Here is a 22,309-nt window from a genome sequence, read left to right as displayed (position 1 = left end):
CTAAACCACAAAAGCAAGTTGAGTTCAAATTTCTACCACCTGTGTGTAACATTATCTTTGGAAATAATTTCTACCTTCAGGTCCCAGGTCTCAATTCTAAACCAGTCTCCCACAAAAACAGGAGATCCTGTTACAATATTCCATCTGTGATTTACAATCCAGTTTTGACACAACGGTCCCATTAGTATCTCAGAAAAGTGAGCAGCTTTCAGAGAGAGAGAGAGATTTGACAGCTCTTAAGGAAATAATGTTCTATCATCCCAAATGCTTTCTAGTTAAGTGTTGGAAAGAGAAATGTAAGGAAATCTCTTTCAAGAGCCCCTCAGGTTCTGCAAAGCCTGCTTGAATTCAAACACAGAGCTTTTAGGAAGCAATTTGCTTAAGATATCAATTAAACAACTTTCAACACGTTGCAAATTTCTGGAGAACCTCCAGCCTGTGCTCCTAGTCCCTGATTCCCAGGTGGTGATGGATGATGTAAAGGGATAAAACATACTTGGCCCCCAAAACACATTGGGTTTTCTTACCTTAACAATAGCAGCAACATTGCCTTGAAGCACCTTTAATCTGTCAACATAGCTTTTCCTTTGTTTGAATCCTTTCCAGTAAGCCTATTTTAGAGAAGGCAGGAGACCATTATGCCTAACAAGAAACTAATATTTATTAAATCTATGTAATACACTAAAAACATTAACACTGTTTATTTTGTAAAAATTAAATCTGACATTGTGATAAAGAGATAACTAAGGTATGAGTAAGCTTGCCTCTATTTTTTAAGGTGTCCTAATACATTTCACATTAATGTTGACCAATCTCAATACACATTATTGTCCAATGCTATTTCCTTCACCCTCCTGAAATCCTACCACCAGTAAATCCACATCCTTAGCATCCCAGTCCCTGTTCATCCCACATAAGCAACTTCCAGCTGTTGCCCATTACTCAGCATCACCTCCCATCCCTGGAACAGCAATGAAGTGCCTCATTCTGGAGACCATCTCTGTCCACATGGATAACAAGATGATGGTCAGGAATAGGCAGCATGAGTTTGTTGAAGTAAGCATGTATGGGTAAGGGGACAGCAGTGGATATTGTCTACTTGATGTCAGCAGGGATTTCAATGCTGTCTCTTAACAACTTCCTCATAGACAAACTCAGGGATGTGGGCTGGATGAGTGGACAGTGAGGTGGACTGAGAACTGGCTGAACAACAGATCCCAGAGGGTCAAAATCAGTGGCACAGGGTTTAGTTGGAGGCCTGTCCCTAGTGATGTCCCTCAAGTTTCAACACTGTAATGTTTAACTTGTTCACCCATGACTTGGAAGATGGGGCAAATGCCTGCTCAGCAAATTCAGAGGACACAAAGCTGTGAAGAGGAGCTGATACCCCAGAGTGCTGTGCAGCCCTTCAGAAGCACCTCAGCAGGTTGGAGAGATGGACAAAGAAGAACCATCTGATACTCAGCAAAGGCAAATGCAGGATCCTGCACCTTGGGAGGAACAACCTCAGGCACCTTGGGCTGACCTGCTGAGATGCAGCTTGGAGGAGAAGGACCTGGGGGTCCTGATGGACAGCAGAGTGTCCTGGTAGCCAAGAAGGCCAATGGGACTCTGGGGGACATTAGGAAGAGCATTGCCAGCAGGTCATGGAAGGTCATCCTGCCCCTGTACTCATCCTTGGTGAGGCCTCACCTGGAGTGCTGTGTCTGGTTCTTTGCTACTCAGGACAAGAGAGACATGGAGCTCCTGGAGTGAGTCCAGTGGAGGCTACAGAGATGATGAGGGGTCTGGATGTGGTTCCCTTACAAGGAACAGCTGAGGGAGCTGGGCCTGATTAGCCTTAAGAAGAAATGACTGAGAGGCTCTTCATCAGTGTCTATCAGTGTCTGAAGGGTGGGTATCAAGAGGGTGGATCAGGCTCTTCTCAGTAGTGCTGAGCAAAAAGGATGAGAGGCAGTGGACAGACACAGATGCACAAGAAGTTCCACCTGAATATGGGGGAAGAACTTCTTTACTGTGCAAGTGACCATGCACTGGAATAGATTGACCAGAGAAGTTGTGGAGCCTTTGGGGATATTCCAGAACCATCTGGATGCAATCTTCTGCCATGTGCTCTGGTATAACCTTGCTTGAAAAGTGAGGTTGGATCAGATGACCTGCTTTGGTCTCTACTAGCCCTACCCATTCTGTCACACTGTTGCATCCAGAAGTTGTCCCTTGACTATCTGGACTCACATTCTTCTTGCCTTGGCCTCTTTTCTAAGTTAATTCCTTCAGCTGACTCTCCATTTGCTAGCTCAGAATCAAGCACTTGTCAAGGAACGGAGTGAGAAGGATAAAAGATACTTTTACTGCTGCTTTTGCCTATCATCTCTATCAGCCAGTGACACCAGCCTTGTCCTCTATTTGTTGTCCTTCCACAAATAATTTCTACTTTAATGCCCATAGAAAGAAAACAGAGAACAACTTTATTTACCTACATTTCTCCATATTTTGAACCTTTTCACACAGACTTTGAATTTCTCAAAGTACAATTCTTTACTGGGCTCAGACACCATGCTGGAAAATGAAAAGTCAATCCCAATAGTCAAAAATCCAAAAGTCAATCAATAACAACCACTAGTGGAAAAGCTGTTAGTCATAATGAATTGTTAAATATAGTTACTGTAGATTAAAAAAAAAAAATCTCTTGTGTACTTTTCCTTTTTTTCTTTTGTGAGTGGGTGGTGGAATAAATTGCTCCTAATAGGAGCTGGATATTTTACCATTTAAAACCAGTGTGCACGCCTCTGTCAGTGTTTGCACCCCCAGCAGAGTATTTCCTTTGTACACCTTTTGGAGTTCAGCAAACTGGAAATAGCCAAGAAATACTGCCAAAGAACACGAGGGCAGCTGCCACTCCCTGTCAAGCCATGACTTCATGGAGCAGAAACAAAACACTTCCAACTAGGGATAGTTTAGTAAGGAATGTGTTTCTTAAGTTGTGCTTTGCCAAGGAATTTTTGCTTCGATACTTAGCAAATATCTTCTGTTCTTTGCCAAGGAATTTTTGCTTCAATACTTAACAAATATCTTCTGTTCTAGTATTGTGCATAGTTAGGCACACCACAAAAAATCAGAGCGCGTCAGAGCAAAGCCAGGGCCGTGCATTAATGAGCTTTTCCCAAGTAATTTACACTGGAGGTTGATATGACAAATTCTTCTAAAATGTGAAAGCACATTTATTTTCAGATGTAGAATTTTAAACTTTCAGCAGCTGCTGAAAACAGGGAGACAGATCTGCCTGAGAATTTTATCAGTGGTAGTAATCAGTCATGTAATCTGTTACATGCAAAAAGCTGCCCAAGCCACATTACCTTCTTGTTCTAGAACAATACCTGTATTTTGATGGCAGATGGTTCCTGGTTTTGAAGATAGGCTTTTCTTTCCTGATAGTTTTTTCTGACTAAGAATCCCCTTGCTCGGGCTTGCAGCCCAACAATCAGATTTTCATTAGCAAGCCACAGCTGCTCTCGATTGTAATCCGCTGTAACTTGCCCTGCAATGTTCTGTTAAGAGATGATGGGAAAAGGTCATTTAAAAGACAAAATCTTCCTGGAATTTGGACTGTGTGCTCTCCATCTCTGCAGTTTATGTTCACCCTATCCAAGTCCCTCTGATATGGCCCTACATTTTAATCATTAAGAAGGAGCTGTGTTGTTACTGCTGAACCCTATAAGAGAGGTAACTGAGCTGCTTTCAAGCTTCAGTTATTCAAGTGGATATGCTATTTTAAGAGAGTATATATTCTTAGAGAGTATATATTAAGAGAGTTTATATTCTTTTATACATTACCAGGGTTCTGCTTTCCTAGCACTTACATGTGTCTTGTACAACTCAGGCATCTAGAAATACTAACTGTATTAATAACTAACTCTGTTGAGAAGGACACTCAAGTACTGCAGCATTTGGAATTTCAGAAGGACTTACACTGACTCGAGTTCTTTGTGTAGAGGAGTAAGCCTGTAACTTAGATAAGCTGCATCAGAATAATAGAAGAACAAATTACTCAGAGGCTTGTGTGATCTGCTTTGTTCGAACTTATATTTCACACTAGCACAAAACCTCTACAGTAAGGGAGCTAAAATATCCACTGAATCTGAAGATACAATAATTTTTTCAGAGAATTAGATTTAAACAGAATATAGTGGTTCCACCTGCTCACAAATACATCATAAAATTATTTGTTATAATGGAAATATATCATAAAATATACAGGGGGATATGGAAGCAATCAGACTTTTCTCCATTGGTGTCTGCTGGTGGTCATTAAAAGAAATGCTGTAACTTCCGGTAAGAAAATCCCTAAATCATTGCCAGACAGTAGACAGGAAGCTGTGCTATCACTGCCTGCTTAGACTTAGGTGCTTGCTCTTGTCAGAAGCAGATACTGATAAAGTGACCTTCAGTTTCACCCACCACAGCCTCTTGATATTGTCATGTCTCACACTCTCTCAAATGTTTATGTTCCCATTGCAACAAACACTGATGTTTTAGCCACCTACCTGTATTTCTTCACCAGTTAACCATGAAGTTTTTGGTACAACTCCTTTGGGGGCAACACAGGTACCTTCCTCAGTTTCCACATTGTAATAGTAATCATACATGGCTTTCATTACAAGTTTAATCCAGGGACTTTCACTAGAACCTAAAAGCAGTTCATACCATTAGTACACAATTGTGTTCTGTTTCACTGATAAATTACAGTTCTCTCTACTCATTTCCCCTCCCTGTACTTGCTGTGAAGCCCTTTGACATGCAAAATCTCTATGTATCTTGTGCCTTTTGTAGTAAGGAGTTTCAAAATACCCTGCTAGGCGGATGAGGGTCATTCCTCTAGAACAAAATGGTGATAAGGTTAGTGAAACAGCTACAAGGTTGATACAGATCCACTGCTAGTCTCTCCAAACCCTAATGTGCCACGTTAGTGCTCCCAAAACAGTGTGTCCTCCATCTTATAAGTGAAGATGTCCTTATATGTCCTCACTCATAAGTGAAACAGACTGTGTTTATAAAAAATATTTTTCTTGTCTTCTACCGAAGTTGTGGACTTACTGACTCTTACCTCACACACGACATTTCCTATATCCACATCATTTTCTTATTTATTGCTTTGGTAAACCAGTCTGCATCCTGACAGGCAGGAAAAATCTCATTTCCTCATGGACAAAAGGCCCCAAGATAAAACTAGTAGGGCATTCAAAATACTCATGTTGCAAAGTGAAACATTCCCATCTACTCTAAGAACAGGTACTACACTGATAGTAATTTTTTTTGTAACCATTAGCTAACCTTGGCTGCTGTTATCTACAACCAACTTTTGCAGCCCCTAACATGACAAAACATGCCATCATCTGTTAAGAACAGATTCTAGCCCCAGCTTTTGCTGGTAACTGCTGTCCTGGCAATGCACAGGGACCATAACTGGACTGTGAACACTGTCAGATACTGGCTTGATCTTTGACAGCAGTCTGTGAGACTGATGTGTGCATCTCTGCATCTGCTAATATGAAAAAAAATTGCCAGCAAGTAATATGGTTTTCTGAGAGAATGGACTATTCTGTTGACAGTCACAGACAAGCTGCCCTAAATTCACTCAGAGGAGGGTTTGAGATTCTAGGAAGTCACAGCTAGACTTTGGAAATCACTAGACTTACTTCTCAGCATGCACTGTGGTCTGCATTATGTGCACAACAGTACAGTATCATGTAAAAATGCACTTGGAAAAGTATAACATTTGTCAAAAGGTTTTAAAGCAGCAGCTTGTCCTTCAATTTACAGCAATTTTAGGTAAACTTCCTGCTCTAGCTTTCTGGTTGCCTCAGGGATATAGACATATGGAACTGTCCTGTTTAGGAAGTTTTTTACCTTCCGTAGTTTTCATGTTCTTGGCTTCAGAGAGGCTCCTGAAGTAGGCTTCAGCACATTCAGGAATGACTCTTAGTCCAAACCTTGACTGTAGTATTGTGAGGATTGGCTGTGAATCACCTTTCTCCAAGCTCTTGTTAATCATTGATATTCCAACAGCCACTAGGGTAAAATAATAACATAGAAAAATTAGGTGTCTTATACTCTACGTACCCGTAACTGTAGCCTCCAGAAACTTTGAAAATGGACTTCTAATGTTGGCACACAGAGACAACATGGCATACACAGCAATTCAGTGCTTTACCCGTTTTCAGCCTCCTTCATGCGTGCAAGGAGAAGTACTTTGGAGAACAGCAAGCGTGTTAGGTAGAAAGTGTGCTCCACCCAGGCTGGGATGCAGCCACAGCACAGTGAGAGCAGTCTGAGGGCATAGCTGCTCCCCATCAAGTGACATACCAGGTGACAGTAGGGCAGGGGCTGAGAATGGCAAGTACCTACACACTCAGCCTGCCCCAACAGACCATCTGCTGATCACTTGGGAGCCTTCTAGAGGTACACAAAGTCATTTACAAGCTGTAAACATTAACATTCATTTCTACTGTACAAAATGGGAATTAGAACTGATTGCCTTGAGTAAATTCTTGCAGCAACCTAGCTAGCATCCTGAAGCAACCCCTTCTTGAACTCACCTCCTCAGGAACTTGTTTAAAGATAATTAATGCCCTTGAATTTGCCAAAGATGTAGCTTTTGCTTTTAGGACATATAAAAGCACCCTTAGAGATGATGCTGTGAAGCATATGCAGACTTTGATGTTATATGGCATTACCCATGCTCTAATTCAGGACTTCCTCATGCAGATCCCACCATCTCCAAGGGAACAGATTTCACCACACCTGGCAGCGTACATGTGTAAGCACGTGCCACTTTAAAAGTACCTTACCCACTAGATATTTAGGCTGCTTTAGAAATGGCAACCCTGGTCTTTAAAGGCGTTCCTTTGCATCTAAATTCAAGATCCATGCACAGAGAAACATGTGAACAGATCTAACATGTCCACAATATATCCTAGTTTGAGAGAATCTGGCTACCTTTGCACCCCACAGCTGCACTTCATGCTGCAGCACCAAACACTTTCCCTGATCTTATACTGACCTGGATCTGTCTATCCACATCAGTATAAAGGAGTATAATCCCTGCACAAACACTGAATACACAAGAGCTGACCCAAAATGCATTCAGTACCAGAAGCTCATGTACAGGAGTTACTCCATGAGACTGAGCAAGCAGGAAAGGATTTCAGTGATAGAAACAGTTTTTCTTTGCTAGTTTGACTAAGGTGGGTAGCTCTGGCTAGGCAGTAACAGATCAACCAAAAATACATTGTCAGCCAGCTGAGAAAGAAGGCGGACACACAATACCATACCACCACCATCTGGATTTCTATCTGATAGCATCCTGCTGATTTTCTGTGCTTTGAAACAGACTTCTGCCCAGCACAAGTGTACTGGAGATGTCTTTCTGCCATTGCTGTGGCACTGTGATATCCAGGCATCTGGCTTCAGCAGCAAGGAACCAGAAAAAACTGGGAAGCCACACATTACAGCTGGCTGCTGCTGGCCCAGACCCCTACACAGTCCCATGTGCCACATCAACTCTGTTCCACAGTATTTGAATGCTTTCTTTCCTCCTTTTCATCATGTAGTTAAGGGTGCTGGAAGATATTTTTACAAAGATGAAAGAAAACACAGCTTAAGCTAAGATTTGTTTATGTAGGTCCACTGTCATCTGGCTTTCCCTCATCTTTTAATTAATTATGCCTGTATTTTTGAAGGAAAATACAAGAAAAGTGTTTCTCAGGGGAGAAAACTCAGCAGAAATTATTCCATTCATTTTAAGTGCTAGCAATTAATACTGTGGCTGCTGCTCTAGAGAAAGGCCATTTGGACCCTGGAAAAATCATGAGATAACTGGAGATTAGCTGTTCCCAACTGCCAGAAAACTGTCAGCTCCAGTCTGCTTCTCCAGCAGTTGGGATGCCAGTACCAGATCAACACTGCAAAGGGCTCTTTTCCACACCCATCCTCCCTTTTAAACAGCTGTGGTATACAAAGCCACAGCTGTCTGGTGTGATAAGCCTGAATTCTCAAACAAGGCCAAAGATCAGCTTTTTCCTATAACTTGGACTCTTCTCAGGATGCACAGACTTCCTGCTTTGACAGACTCTTCCTATGCAAAGCTGAAGTCAGTGTTCAAATCTGCTCCTGAAGGCTATACAGCTGATACTTGGCTGATCTCTTTTTGTCCTCCACTTAGATAAGGAGTACAATGGTTGAACTTATTCAAGAAGTGAAGCAAGGTGATGCAAAACACACAGCAAGCACTGTAATGAATTAGGAAGTGCACCAGCACTTACTGAACACTTCAAAGGTACAAGATACAGAGTCCTTTACTGACAGCAAAGACTGTAAAAGCCTTTCAATATTTTAATACTGTACCATATTTATATAAGACATAAAAGTTGGTATGGAAATGATCAAGACTGTTTCAGTACGCTGCCAATACCTTCTCTTATTTTACTGTTTGTTTTATTGCCATTACTGCAGCAATCTCAAAACCAATTTTTTAACTGAAGAATACATCCTTGACTACCTTGAATAAGTTTTGGAGTTGTTTGCCTTTCAAAAAATAGTGCCTGTGTGATAGATCAAATAAAAGTTCCTTTCCAAGTTGTGACCAAGGCGAACCTTAAGTTTAGACTATGTGAACACAACATGCAAACTTCCTGAGACAGGATGGTTCATATAACCTACTGGTTATAGGAAGTATCAGGTTCTTCACCGTGGGGAAATGTTAAATCTCAGGTTTTAACCGCAAAACTTTAGAGCTCTTTAAGAGTATGCACTCAACCCACAGGCCAGAGTACACGAGATTAGTATTTTTTCCTTAAAGTGAAATGTTAAAACAGTTCCACTGACATCCTTGATTGTGAAAAGCTGTGCATTTACTACCAAAACAGATTATAAGAAAAGATCTTAGTACAACGGCTAAATAGTGGATGCACCAGTGGTTTACCATTAGCAACATCGTATAGTATTGCTGTATTAATTATGCTGTCCTAGTTTCTGCAGACTGCTTATAATACATATTCTTAATGGTTTTACACCAGTGAACACAAATGAGGGTGTTTTCAACTTGCTCTTTATGTTTAACTCAAACCTGTTTATAAGCTATGCATTTCCTTCCCTTCTCTGTGCTCATGTTTCCTCATGGCTCTGGGTAGCATTCACAGGAAACAGGTTTTTCCACAGAAAAGGGTATCAGCACTCCTCAGTACAAAAGCTTGGTTGAGACAATGTGTGTGTATCTGACCCTATATTTCAGAAGACAGGGGCCCAGTGCTTTCTATGGATGTGACCTACAAAAATACCTCCTTCCTCAGCTATCTTCAGTGTATCTGCCTTGTTACACGAGGACCATATTAGTTTTTAGATCAATTCTAAAGTAGTAGTAACACAAAACGCAATGTTCCTGTCGCAGGGACAGCTATTTGTAATGCCAGCTGTGTTCTCCCCCACCCACAAGTTCCCAAGCAGTACCTCCTCCTGCAGTGCCTGTGGCTCACAGTGGCCACAGTGCGCAGGGATGGCTGAGCACAGTGCTGCAGGAATGCACCCACTTCAGCACTTGCATTCACAAGCTGCTAAGGTGCAACAGAAGGCGACACTGACTCACCCAAAGCCAAGTGAAGCAGAAGGCTGGCCAATACCCAGTGCTTTGTCTGAGCTGGAACAGGCAGGCACATCACTGTGCTCTCCAATGTGGCAAATAAATCCAGAGGGGCTTGCTTCTACATTACTTGCCAAAATTTATTATGTATTACGAATATTTTTTCTAAAATTATTATAATCGGCCAAAGCCTTGACAAAAAGTGTTGAGTGCATTCAGTACACAGAACACTGACAGATTAAGATTCACCATTTTTCCTACAGATTTCCTCTTCCTTACAAATTGGAAGAGCATATACTTTTAAAAAAGACCTAGCATTCCTTTTACCCTGCTTTAAAAGTTAATATGCTCCTGATTTTCATTTGTCAGCGCTACATAAAAGACAATATAAAGAAATATGAACAAGTAAAGTTGCAAACATAAAAATTTGCTCTGAAAATATGCATAAAGATTTTAGTCTTATACATAGCAATACAAGCTGCTCCTGAACAGCATATCCTTTCTCATTCATATATTTCAGGAGCTACATGAAGATACACTGACATTTTAAAGGATTGGTTATGACGTTAACCTGCATAAACAAATCCACTGAATTATTAGCCACACCTTAAAGATCACCACTTTAGATAGAAGTAACACCACTCCTGTAGTTTTAAGTCATCTCTGTTTTAGTATGACAAAGTACACACTTTATTTTTCATTTATTTTCATGTATTTAAAGGGCTTCCACCTTCCCTGAAGTGGAAAATATAAATTACTAATTTCAGTTTCCCAAGACCAAGAAAAAACAAGAGCAATGTAGATTCAGGTTAATGCTTACAGATTGCTGCTTCTTTTAAGTTGTTATTGCTGTCATTGATTCCTCTTTGTATTTCATCCAGCCACAGAAGTGCTGATTCATCTTGAGATTCCTGGAAATAGGACAGTAAAAAGCCTTGAAAAAACTGAATAGTAAGTGTTGTCTCAGTATTCTGATACAGCTCCAATATACAAGTTCTGCTTTGCAAAGCCCTTGAACACTAAGCAGGATTTATTGAAATTCATCCATGAAACACATTCATATTCTATTTACTGACTTGAAAAAGATTCTGCTCAGATAAAAAGCTCTGAAAGTTTTGATGTCTAGAAGAACAGGAGAATTTGCTGATCATGCTGGCATAGGATTCATTTTACTAAAGATCAATAAAAACTGAAACATTTTTATTTCCATGATATGTAGGCAAAATAGTCTGAGTCACAAAATCACACATTATCAGGCAGCACTGTGATAGTAGGACAGAGCAGCAGAAGACTGCAGGAAGTTGGCTTTCTTTCAAAATCTCTTACTTGGAGAGGATCAAGACAGCTGAGGTTTAGTAGTGATGACTTAGTTTATGCCAACATTTCTGTAATTAAGCAGGTTTAGTAATGATGACTTAGCTCATGCAAACATTTCTGTAATTAAGCAGCAGAATAGGTACCACTCTTTCAGGCCTAAAGTGCGTGACATTAAACCCAAGTTAAAATAGAAGGTGTGGTAGAGTGGGCTCCACATCCCCACTAACCAACCCTACTGCCCAGGTTCACTGGTGATACCAGCACTTCAGCAGATAAAACAGGGTTAAAGTAATACTTAAAATCTAATCCAGCAGGTGGGTGGGAAATTCATGCTAAAGAGGAAATGGGAGAGCCAGGCCTATAATAGACTAATGATGAGAGAAGCTGGAATGTATCGACTGAGAGAGATGTAGGATGATATACAGACAAATATTTCAGTGGAAAAAAAACATCTAGAAACACATTCAAACTAAAACAGTGTGGGCAAAGAAGCAGCTTTGCAATCAGTATCCCTGGTTAAGCACTGAACCTCAGGCTGAAAATCTAATAAATCTGATATCCATAGAGGCTACAAAGAGAAAACAGTGTAAAAAACCCTAAAGACATGCTCTTCAGCTTGCATTATATATGTAAACAAGGTAGCAGAATACATAAATAACATGAATGGTGTCAGACAATCACAGGACAGTGGACACATACTGCTTGTTTTTCCACCAAGAGAGAGTTAGATATAGCACTTGAGAGAATGTTTAATAAATTCCCAGATTGTCACTGAATTTTGAGAAAAGCACTGAGAAACTGAAAAAAATTCTTCATGTGATATCCAGCTTTTACACATTAAATACAAGAACAGACACAAATACTGCTCTGGAGCCATGTACAGTTTATGCTGAGTCTCGCAACAAGCCTGGAAGTCAGACCAAGACTTGGGCTAATTTTGCTTGCTGAAACAAGCTGCTGTAATTTGGCATTGAAGGAAAAAAGAAAAAAAAAAAAAAAGGGGGGGGGGGGGGGGGGAAAGCCAGGCAGAGAAAAAGGAAAGAATCAACAAAAGAGCTAATGAAAATAGGGGAAAGGTTTTATAGAGACTGCAGTCTGTGGAGTGGTGGAAACTGGCTGAGGGGAGGCAGTAGGTGGACTGAAGGAGTCAGACAGCTAACAGTGGATAGGAAGGCAAAAGGCAGAGCAGAATGCAATTTTCCTAAGGCATGTTTGTATGTGCAGCTTCATTCCATCTTCAACTTTTGCTAAACTGAGATCATCACACTATTCTGCAAGCCCGGCTTTTCCCTGGAGAAAGGCACAGTGTTGAGCCACGTGACATTTTGGTCTCTGAATAAGACCCTTGAGGATTTACTAAACACACCCCTTGATTTTTCCACAAAACACATTTTTACTCCAAATATCTGTATGTACAAATTTCAGCAGAACCCTGCATATCATCTACAGGCTTGTGGCAAATTAGGAGTTAAATTGCTGCTGTAAAGCAATTTTATCTCTGTGTTGGGCTGAGGCTGAAACTGAGTCATGTGTGCATACTTGGATACGTCACACCCTCTTGCTGTAGTAGACAAAGAACAAATTAGCTCCTTACCATAAACCTCACACTTACAGGATGCTTTTGGAGGACAGATCAATCATTCTTTAGTCCCTTACAGAGGGGAACCCCCCCCCCCCCCAAACCGCCTCTTGAGATGAACTAGCGCAGCACCATCGTTCAGCGGGCTGGATTTCACACACTACAATGAAGATACTGTTTTTCACTGGACTGCTCTCTCTTACCTCCAGTTTTTGCACTACTGGTGAGTCTTCCTTTCTGTATCTATTCCATAATTCAATAACATCGACTTTTTGATAACACTGTTGCTCTACCAACTGTGAACTTGAAATGAGTTGTACCTGCCAATTACAGTAAACTGCTCCAGGATGTCTCCTTTTAAGCAGATTTTTATTCTTTCATTTCAGTAACACCTTACCTCTGCCAATCATTTTCTATAAAGGATTTTATTTAAGGTAATTTTCTGCACTTACTGAAGACACATTTTTATCTAGTATTTTTGTAACAATATGATAATTTTAAACCTGCAGTGTCTTGTTTTACAACTTAACAGACAGTGTTATTAGAAGGAAGTGCTCAGATTACTATTGTGATAAAAATAACTAAAGGAAATGATCAAATAATAAAAGTAGTTTTTTTCCTTTCTAGAATTAGAACTGTTTCCAAACCAAGCTCATTTTGAAAAGCTGATATACATAAATACATATATATATAAAAATGTACACACATACATATATATAATATTCATACACATATATATGTATTTATACCTATTTCTATCTATCTATCTATATGTATACACACACCAACCCATGCAGGTACATGTATGACATTTAATGAGCAGTTAAAACTAGTTTTCTGAAGTAACCAGCAAAAAAACTGCTAACAACTGTGCAGTCTACTAATCATTATTTTTAAAATTCTACAGTAAATCTGCCAGTAAGCATTAATAAAACTGTTTTCCTTATTTTATTCAAATACAGAATGGTAAAAAAAAAGTTCAAATATTTTCATCCATACTTCAGTTTGCTTATGAATTCCAGTTTCACGGTGCGTGCTGTAGGCTTTACAATAAGTACTTTTGCATTAAATGCAGCTAAGAAAGTTTAAGTAATGCAAATACTTACACAGTTGTTTACTGTGCAAATTTTATTTTATAACACATGGCTTTAAAAAGCATTTTGAACACGTTTGTGCTTCATGTGGAAATGTAGATGTCTCTACAAATTTCTCAAGATTGAGGAACAGGTGTTAACTAAATAGTATTATTGGGTTTTGCCCACATGCTGACAATATTTACTCACTGAAAATTTTCCTGCTGCTTGAAATTTTTGATTCACTTCACAGTAAATTACACCTAATACCTGTCCAACCATTTGTTTTCAATTCTCAAGGCACTGCCCCTGCTCAGGTATGAGAACCTGAAAAAATCTGGTTTGCTTTAGTCAGAAGCTGAAAAATAACAATTTTGCATGTGAGACCAAAAAAACCAAGGGTAATTTCAGTTTTCTAACTGGAAAGTTTCAGTCTGTGTTAGGCCAAATAGTGTTTTTTGCATCTTTTGCAGTCATGCATTTGATGGCAGTAATGCTGTTTAATCAAGCCTAAACAAAGACTGTTTATATGATGACCAACATTCTACTACTGGGAAAAACCCTCCACTGGTCATAACATTACAGAAGTGTCTGATTTTTCACCAGATGGCTGAAACACACAAAATTCAGAAAGGTCAGCTAACTTCATTAATGATGAATTTTCAATGATAAATGAAGACTTTTGTTTATGCATTTGAACAACCAAAGCAGAGGAGAATGTCCCCAAATCTTTTAAAGTAATATTGTTTCTCACATAAAGATGGTTATCTCTGTTCCTCAAGGTGAGTTATATTGTTAATACAGTAGTTTGTCCTTTTTAACAATTTTAACTTTGTTTTATTCCTAAGCTTCAGAATTCTCACTGAATGGCTCTGCAATTAAAACAGTGTCTCTTATCAAAACTTTCCGTGGAATTTCAGCAAGAGACTATGATTACATCCCCCCTTACGCTATAGAAGGGGAAACAACAACCATCCATATCAGAGAAAACAAATGCACTTCAAAAAAGTCAAATGATTCCACATTAACAGAAGTGAGCAACGCCACGCTGGAGTACCTGACCAGCTCTCTGAGCACCAAGCTAATACCTGCTGTCTACCTCAGTGCTGTTTTATTGGGCGTACCGTCTAATGCCATCATTTTGTGGATGCTGCTCTTCAGGATCCGCTCTGTGTGCACTGCCGTCCTCTACACAAACTTGGCTGTTTCAGACCTGCTCTTCTGCATCATGCTGCCCTTCAAAATAGCCTACCACATCAACGGGAACAACTGGATATTCGGGGAGACCATCTGTCGAGCGGCCACGGCGGTGTTTTACGGCAACATGTACTGCTCCATTCTGCTGCTCACGTGCATCAGCGTCAGCCGCTACGTGGCCATCGTTCACCCCTTCACCTACAAGAGCCTCCCGAAGCGCGCCTACGCCATCGCAGCCTGCGCTGCCGTGTGGGCCGTCGTCTTCTTGTACATGCTCCCGCTTGCCATCATGCAGCAAAGCTATTACGTGAAGCAGCTGGACATCTATACCTGCCACGACGTGCACAGTGCCTGTGAAACCGTATCTTCCTTCCAGTTCTACTACTACGTGTCCTTAGCTGTATTCGGGTTCTTAATACCACTTGCAACTATCGTCTTCTGCTATGTCTCAATTATATGGACACTCAAGACTCAGGAATGGTTCTGGTATGTCAAAGTCAGTCTTTTGATTCTTACCATCTTTGCTATTTGCTTTGTGCCAAGCAATATTATCCTTATTGTCCATCACATCAACTATTACTATAACAACACAGATGGGTTGTATTCTTTTTATCTAATTGCTTTATGTCTTAGCAGCCTAAATAGTTGTCTTGATCCTTTCCTTTATTTTCTGATGTCAAAAATTAGAAGTCAATCCAATACTTATCTAACAATGGTTAAAATATCCCGGGAAAAATGAATTTATTTATATTACTGGAATTATGATTTTAAATAGTATTAACACAGACAGCAACAAATCTCAGGTGCAACATTTGTACTTCAAATAAAATGTGTTAGAAAACACAATCTCAGTTAAATTTACTTCCTTCTGCACAAGGAATATCTCCCAAAATACACTTCTCCAGCTCTATAACTTTACTACATGTATTGCAACACCTGTGTACCTAGATTAAGGGAAGTTGCTCTGCACCTCCTTTTCCTTCTGAGATCACCTTCTGGCCATGGAGAAGCTGCCAGGGTATCAGTCACCACAGCCTCTAAATACCAGAAGAGGAGTCAGCATCCAAACAGCACTTCTAGGGCAATTCATGATGGCACTTCAAATTAGCTCTCAGCCAACAATTACTGCAGGAACAGTGATGCAAAAACAAGTTTTTGGCCTGGTGAAAATGGGAGCAAATAAAAGCACTTTCTACATGCCTGGGAGCAGTCAAGAGCAAATACTTCCCTGGATGTTGGAAATACAGAGTTCCCATAGGTTGCCAGAACAGTAAATCTACAGCCATGGACACAGAACCTGACTTTTCCAAGGCTACCTCCTCTCCCATGAGGCTGCTTAACCAGCTCTGCACTGGAGACTTGTTCTTCCACTTCGTCAGCGCCTGTACTCCCCTAACCCACAGGAATCGCTGGGAGCTAACCCTTATCAGTGTGAACCCAGGCATGTATTACTCTTGCTTGGTAAGCATTACAGGGAAACTATTTTGTAGTATTCTCTATTTCCACATCCTCACAGGAAATGCCTAGAGTGTTACAAACACTGCACCTAGTTACCATTGACTGTTAGTAAAACAATGGGTCAACTTTTACCTTTACAGAAACTCAAAACCCACATATATACTATGTTCCTAGAAAATGAGCTCAGTAGTTGTCATTTGAATTTGTAACTGCAGCATGTAAGTGGGGATAAAAATGTTTTATGTTGTTTTGATAACAGTATTGTAAAAAATATTTACTTAAATAAAATAAGTTGCACTGGAAAATACCTCAAGGGAATTTGCAGCCTGGTGAGGCTCCCCTTTTTCTATTTCTTCCGGCTCTTAATTAAAGTTAGATTTTATCCTGCCATTCCTTCAACATACACAAGGACAAATTTTAAAGATAACTCTAAAATAATTCAAACATTACAAAACTATTGAAAATACAAACAAGGTGAACCTGACTAAAACCTCCGTACCTATCACACAAAAACCCCTACAACCTAACACAATAATTTGGTCCATCTGCTTTGGTCCATCTGCTTAACTTTCCAGTTAGCCACAACATGCTCCCTTAACACAGGGTTTCTCTCCACTGGGACCTGAATATATTTGGTTTGGAAAGGTTTTCAGAACTGTTAAAAGCTGTGGTTTAAGATTTACAGGACAAAATATGTTCCAGGTTTGCATTTTCAGTTTCAAGCAAGGAACAAATGGGCCAGATATGAGATAAGGACCGGTAATGGGTTCTGGTGGATTTGGGTGCAGACTCCCTCAAATCACCACGGCTATGGGGAAGTGACAGCAAGCTGCTTAGAACAAGTGAGTAGGTCTGACACTTATGTTTTTTTCCAGATGTTGGGGCAGGAAGTTTATTGGGAGACCTATCTGATCCTTGTAAATCAAATACTTCCTTTTACCACAGCTCACTCTTAAAACATGCAAAACACAAATTAAGACAGACCTGCTTTATAAACAGGGAAAAGTGTATAAACATGGAAAACAGACTTCAGAAATTGCACTACCTTTACAATTGTGTATGGATTTTTTTAAAGGAAATGTCAGTCTAAACCATATTTTTATCTAAAGAATGGTCATATCTAGGACTGATTACTGTAAAGAGTAAGTATGCATCAGAGTGTTTCTTTTGGGAGCGCTCTGTCTTGCTCTCTTCTGAGACAGGAGCAACACTCCTGTTCACAGAGAAGGTACTCTAAAGCAGTTGTCAAAAGACTGCAAAACCAAAATAGCTCCAAAGAGAAAGGCCAGCAGAAATCTCTAGGAACACCAAAAATCTTAGAATGAGAAGACTTCAAAGAGATTGTACAATTTTTTGTTTCAAAATTTGGAAGACACTCCTTTGTTTCCTATGAGCGCACTCACACCAGGACAGGAGCAGGCACCAGGTTTTCATCTGGGGAGGCCAGGGCAGCTGGCAGGAGTGAGCCAGGGTAGGGCTGCTGTGTGCAGGCACCTGTGCACTGTAGGTCTCTGCCTTGGGGACATGCTGGCTCGCTGTGCACGCACATGGCACATAGACATGTCCTGGGTCAGCACTGCGCAGCCAGCACCCGCACTGTGCACAAGTACCGGCATGGCCCAGCCAGGACAGGTGAAGTCAGGATGCACAAATCTCTCCCCAGCTCATGTGGTGAGGGAGAAGCCTTTTCAGTACTGAGGGCTCTGTGAAACCAGCCCTTACCTGGCAACCATGGTGAGGAATTGACTTGTACAAGTGCCTTTCTGGAGTTATGAGAGCAGATTACACAAACGCATGGTTTCACAGCAGGTACCCCAGGTGAGGTGACAAATGCTGGTAGATACTTCACAAGCCAAAGTTTGAAGAAGTTTGACAAGCTTGAAGTTTCAGCTCACCATGTTACCTTAAGGACACACACTGTGAATTTTAATAATGTTTTCCAGACACTGGACATTTTAAGTGCTGTGCTAGTAGCTTTAGCTAATCTTGTGTTCAGTCACATCCTGCAAGCTGCTCGGCTGTTTGTTTATGCTTCCCTGAGCTGTAATGCTGTAATGCTAAACAGGCCACTGCTTTTGGGGAAGCAGATAGCAACATCCTGCTGAGATAGGTTTAAACTTAAGGCACATACAAGACCATCAGCTTGTTATTGCATGATAAAGCCGTAAAATAATTATGTACAAAACTCCACTGTAATAAAGCAACATAAGCAAAGGAGACTCCTCAAAATAATTCCCAGAGATTTCTTAACCAACACCAAAATTGTGATTTCCTTCTGGCAAAAACCTCACTTTCCATCCATATTGTAGCTATCTGCCTGACACAGTCCTGTAACTGTATCCTTACACAAATACTCACAACTATGTGAGTATTGCTGGTGCCCATGCTTTGTAATAGCTGCAGCAACCTAGTAGAATGTAAATAAGCGAGATTACAGCAGCAGCAAGACATATGCAGAAAATGCCTTAATTTTGCTACTTTGAGAATTAATTAATTTTGCCAGTTGAAATAAGCTATAATGCAAAATTACTTAGTACCAATTTGTTGTCATTGGCTTATTTACAACTTCACTGGGCAAAGATAATGCAGACATCAGGAGATCAGGATAGAGACACAGAATCAAGTGGAAAAGAATTGGCATTTCACTCCTCACAGAGAAAAAGAGTAGAAATTGTAACCTTGCATTTCTGTGCTTTGGCATGGTGCAGAACATCCTGATAATGCCTTGCATTTACTGGTCTCACATCTTGCAGCTTGGCTGTGGGCAATAGCAGGGCTTCTAGAGTTTTTTCAGGATTTCCTTGGTCAACTGCTTCATTAATATGTCCAATTGCAATGATTCCTATGAAACAGAAAAGTTATTAAAGATGCAACTATCAAAGGAAATTGCAACTTTTGTGATATCACATACAAACAAAGCAGTAACATGAAGAACAGAAAAATCACAAAACAAGAAGCAGAGGCAGCAACAGCAGCTGATTTTTAAATATTTTTGTTCTTATATGCATTTGAAGCTATTGTGCTATACAACTTTCCTTCCTATCACAATTATTGATATATCTGGAGAAAAGTCTTCCTGAAAATCAAAATTATCCTTGACAAAAAAGAGAAAACAGATTTTCCTATTTTCTGGGACAAGCATCTACATAAAGCTTAAGAAAAAGTTGGGTGCCACATATTTATGTGTTAACATGTTGACTCACAGTGCTGGAAGTTTTATTTTCAATTGATTTCAGACCACATTACTTGAAACCCTGATTTGGACATATACATATATACTGCACTCCCAGCTACAGCATTACATAGCAACTTAACCTCATTTCTTGTAATTTCACTGTAAATAACCAACCTGACAATGCTGACCAGTGGCACCCAGTATTTCAGTCAGGAAGTAAGGCCCAGTGTATTTAATAAAACCTTAACTCATTTTCTTCAGACCGGGCCCAACAGTCTCAAATCAATTTCCTTCTGCCCCTAAACAGTACTAAAATACCCTGCTTGTGGTCACTAAAGCCACCCTAGGAAGGCATCAGTCAAGGGTTTCACCATCACCTGTGAGGGATGACATCCCCACTCCCCAAGGACCATCCTTCACTAGACCCACCACAACCCACCTGGTGAGGTCACAGATCCAGGTCATCATAAGGCTTGGGGAAATGAGGAATTTTTCCAAGGTGGTCCAAAAGAGGGACTATGCAGATATGGGACTTGCTTGTGGAAGCAGGGGCCTCCTTTCTTCCTCTTCTGTCTGCCCATCTGCCCTCTCTAAACATTCCCAGGCAGAGGTCAGTGTGTCAGTGTCACTGAGAGCAAGAGCAGCTGTTTTGGTACTGAAGACTTTCGCTGCTACTGCAAGGTCTGCTACTAAGTGCAGAGTTTCAGACAATAAAGTGACTCTGCCAGACAAATAAGCTTCTCACCACCCCACCTTGCCAGAGGGCACACATGGCAAGCAACCATGTGAGGATCCATGGCAACCACTGGACTACATTTAGGAAGCAATAATCTAGCCAGCTTTAGAAATTCTGCAGCATAAAATTTCCCTTACCAGTATGAAGCAGCAGCATGCCTGACACTAATGCCACCACAGGAAGGGCATGAGCAGCCTGTGTCTTACTGAGGCTCTCAAGGTTTACTGAGACTGTTTCCGAAATGGCAGGTAGACTGAAAGCTGCCTCTTATTTCCTTGCTCCAGCAAGTTTGGCATAACTTGAAAGCCTCAAATTTCTACATGCAGTGGAAGAATTTGATGCTTTAGCTTTTTTGAAGCCCAAATGACCACCTAGCAAATTTAATAAAACACCACCCTCTTATGGCAATAGTTACATTCAGCTTGAAAAATAAACTCTAAATCCTTTCACATGACAACATGTGGGCATAAGAAGCTACTCTCAGACAGGAAATCAAGTTACCCAAAAGGAGAGCAAGACAGATGTTTGCATTGTCTAATTCCTTTCTGACTCCCTTGTGAAAAAAACAATCACTTGGAACCATTTACACATTAAAACACAATTTCCAATGGAACATTGCTTGTAATTTCCTCCCCATCTCCCAATATGCTCTTTGCTTACAACAGCAAAATCCCCGAAGTGAGACCACCCAGGGCTGGAAGATACTGCCAAGCAGGCAGAACCATAGCATTTTTAGCACTGCAGAAGGCAGGCACTCTATGATTCAGCCGACATGAATATTTCAAGGACATTGAAAGATCATCAGGCTTTCAAAAATTTTAAATGCTCTTCTCTTTTCAAGAGTGTCTGAATGAGGTCACTCAGTTCATATTTACATACCAAAGAGACCCGACCATGACCTCTGCGGGCAGTGTGGAGGAGGAATTACTTACTTTCATTTTCTTCTTGAATTTGCATATTAACCATGTCAATGCAGTTCTGGATATCATTCCAGCTTAAATAATCTTGGCCTTGAGATGAAGCCTCTGACTTAATAGACAATAGTGTATCAGCATAACTATAAGAAGATATAAAATACATTAAGTGTATTTCATATGTAGGATAAAGTGCCATAAAGAATTAGTCAGATGTATCATCCATCATTTAGTGACTAGTATTTTTTCCAGTGGCTGAATTTCAGACAAACTCAGCTCTTGCCAAAAATTATAGAGACATGCAAGCTGCCTGTTCTACACAAGCGTTTCAGGATCTGAAAAAAATGGCCCTGTAATTCACAGACCTTTTCTTGGCTATATAGCATGACAGCAATAAAAATGTTAACATACACATACAAACAACTTGCTGTATGGTGCAACAGACTAATGTGGGGAAAACTACAGCCAGCTTTTTGCTTTAGGAAACCCTTGTTGTCTTCTTGACTCTAATTCAACTACCGAGTTTTTGTCAGTAGTATCAGGTAGGTAGTAGCATCTCCTGCTACCTCCATAAGGAAGATGATGAGCAATGGGCAAGGAACTTAAAAGAAACCCATCATGCCCCTTTTTCCACAACTCAAGAGCCTCCAAGCACAGGCTCTGAAGCCTATGTCTACTCTTCCTAGAAGACTCTACAGATCAGATGAGCTGGAAACCTTCATAGTAGTGCAAATTCATCTGTACATAAGCTAAGTAATTTCTGTATTCCTGAATCAAACACAGAACTACTACAGTATGTCAGATAAAAATGCATGTCTTTTATTTCCATCAGAAGCCTGAGGAATGAATGGCAGAGAAAAAATAATATGATAGATTCATCATTTCCTAATCTGATTTGTCTTTCCAACATCTAGTAGTCTGTGTTTAAGTACTTCTGGAGCTTAATAACACTTTAATAGTTGCAAACAAGGCTACACTCCATTAATTTACCTGCTCTATTTTAAAATCCTATGTATTACTGAGGAATTAGCCCCACTATGTGTTTTGTCAGATGACAGCTTTTTAAAAAAATATTAAAATTTATGGTTGATAGGGTCCAACATTTTCTTTATTAAATTCTCAAATAACCCCAAACAACTAGAACTATTAGAAGCTGGTAACTGATTCTACTAACCTTCTCCACAACATGCACAGTTTTGGAGACCTGTGACCCATTTCCCCTGAAT

General features: G+C 40.3%; 2 protein-coding genes across 5 annotated transcripts in view; one reads left to right on the top strand and one right to left on the bottom strand.

Annotated features, from left to right (window-relative positions):
* IQGAP2 (IQ motif containing GTPase activating protein 2) overlaps positions 1-22,309 on the bottom strand; it is a 127,340-nt gene that overhangs the window by 19,078 nt on the left and 85,953 nt on the right. For 2 of the 3 annotated variants that reach the window (XM_058826276.1, XM_058826277.1), the window contains 7 exons: positions 21,102-21,226; positions 18,937-19,100; positions 10,455-10,545; positions 5,908-6,069; positions 4,545-4,687; positions 3,378-3,548; positions 528-611 (listed from right to left, as the gene is read on the bottom strand). In XM_058826276.1, the coding sequence (XP_058682259.1) occupies positions 528-611; positions 3,378-3,548; positions 4,545-4,687; positions 5,908-6,069; positions 10,455-10,545; positions 18,937-19,100; positions 21,102-21,226 (940 nt within the window). The remainder of the gene's footprint in view (positions 1-527; positions 612-3,377; positions 3,549-4,544; positions 4,688-5,907; positions 6,070-10,454; positions 10,546-18,936; positions 19,101-21,101; positions 21,227-22,309) is intronic. The other variant, XM_058826278.1, reaches the window with a different exon arrangement.
* F2RL2 (coagulation factor II thrombin receptor like 2) lies at positions 12,630-16,566 on the top strand. 2 transcript variants are annotated; one of them, XM_058826280.1, is made up of 2 exons: positions 12,630-12,753; positions 14,452-16,566. In XM_058826280.1, exons 1-2 carry the CDS (start codon positions 12,696-12,698, stop codon positions 15,537-15,539), a joined length of 1,146 nt encoding a protein of 381 aa, XP_058682263.1. In that variant the 5' UTR covers positions 12,630-12,695; the 3' UTR covers positions 15,540-16,566. The 2 variants fall into 2 exon arrangements, with proteins under 2 accessions (XP_058682263.1, XP_058682264.1); XM_058826281.1 differs by having other exon boundaries at positions 12,635-12,753; positions 14,491-16,566.

This window comes from Poecile atricapillus, chromosome Z, assembly GCF_030490865.1.
Source record: "Poecile atricapillus isolate bPoeAtr1 chromosome Z, bPoeAtr1.hap1, whole genome shotgun sequence".
Taxonomy (NCBI): Eukaryota; Metazoa; Chordata; class Aves; order Passeriformes; family Paridae; genus Poecile; species Poecile atricapillus.
This window is presented reverse-complemented; position numbering and strand designations above follow the sequence as displayed.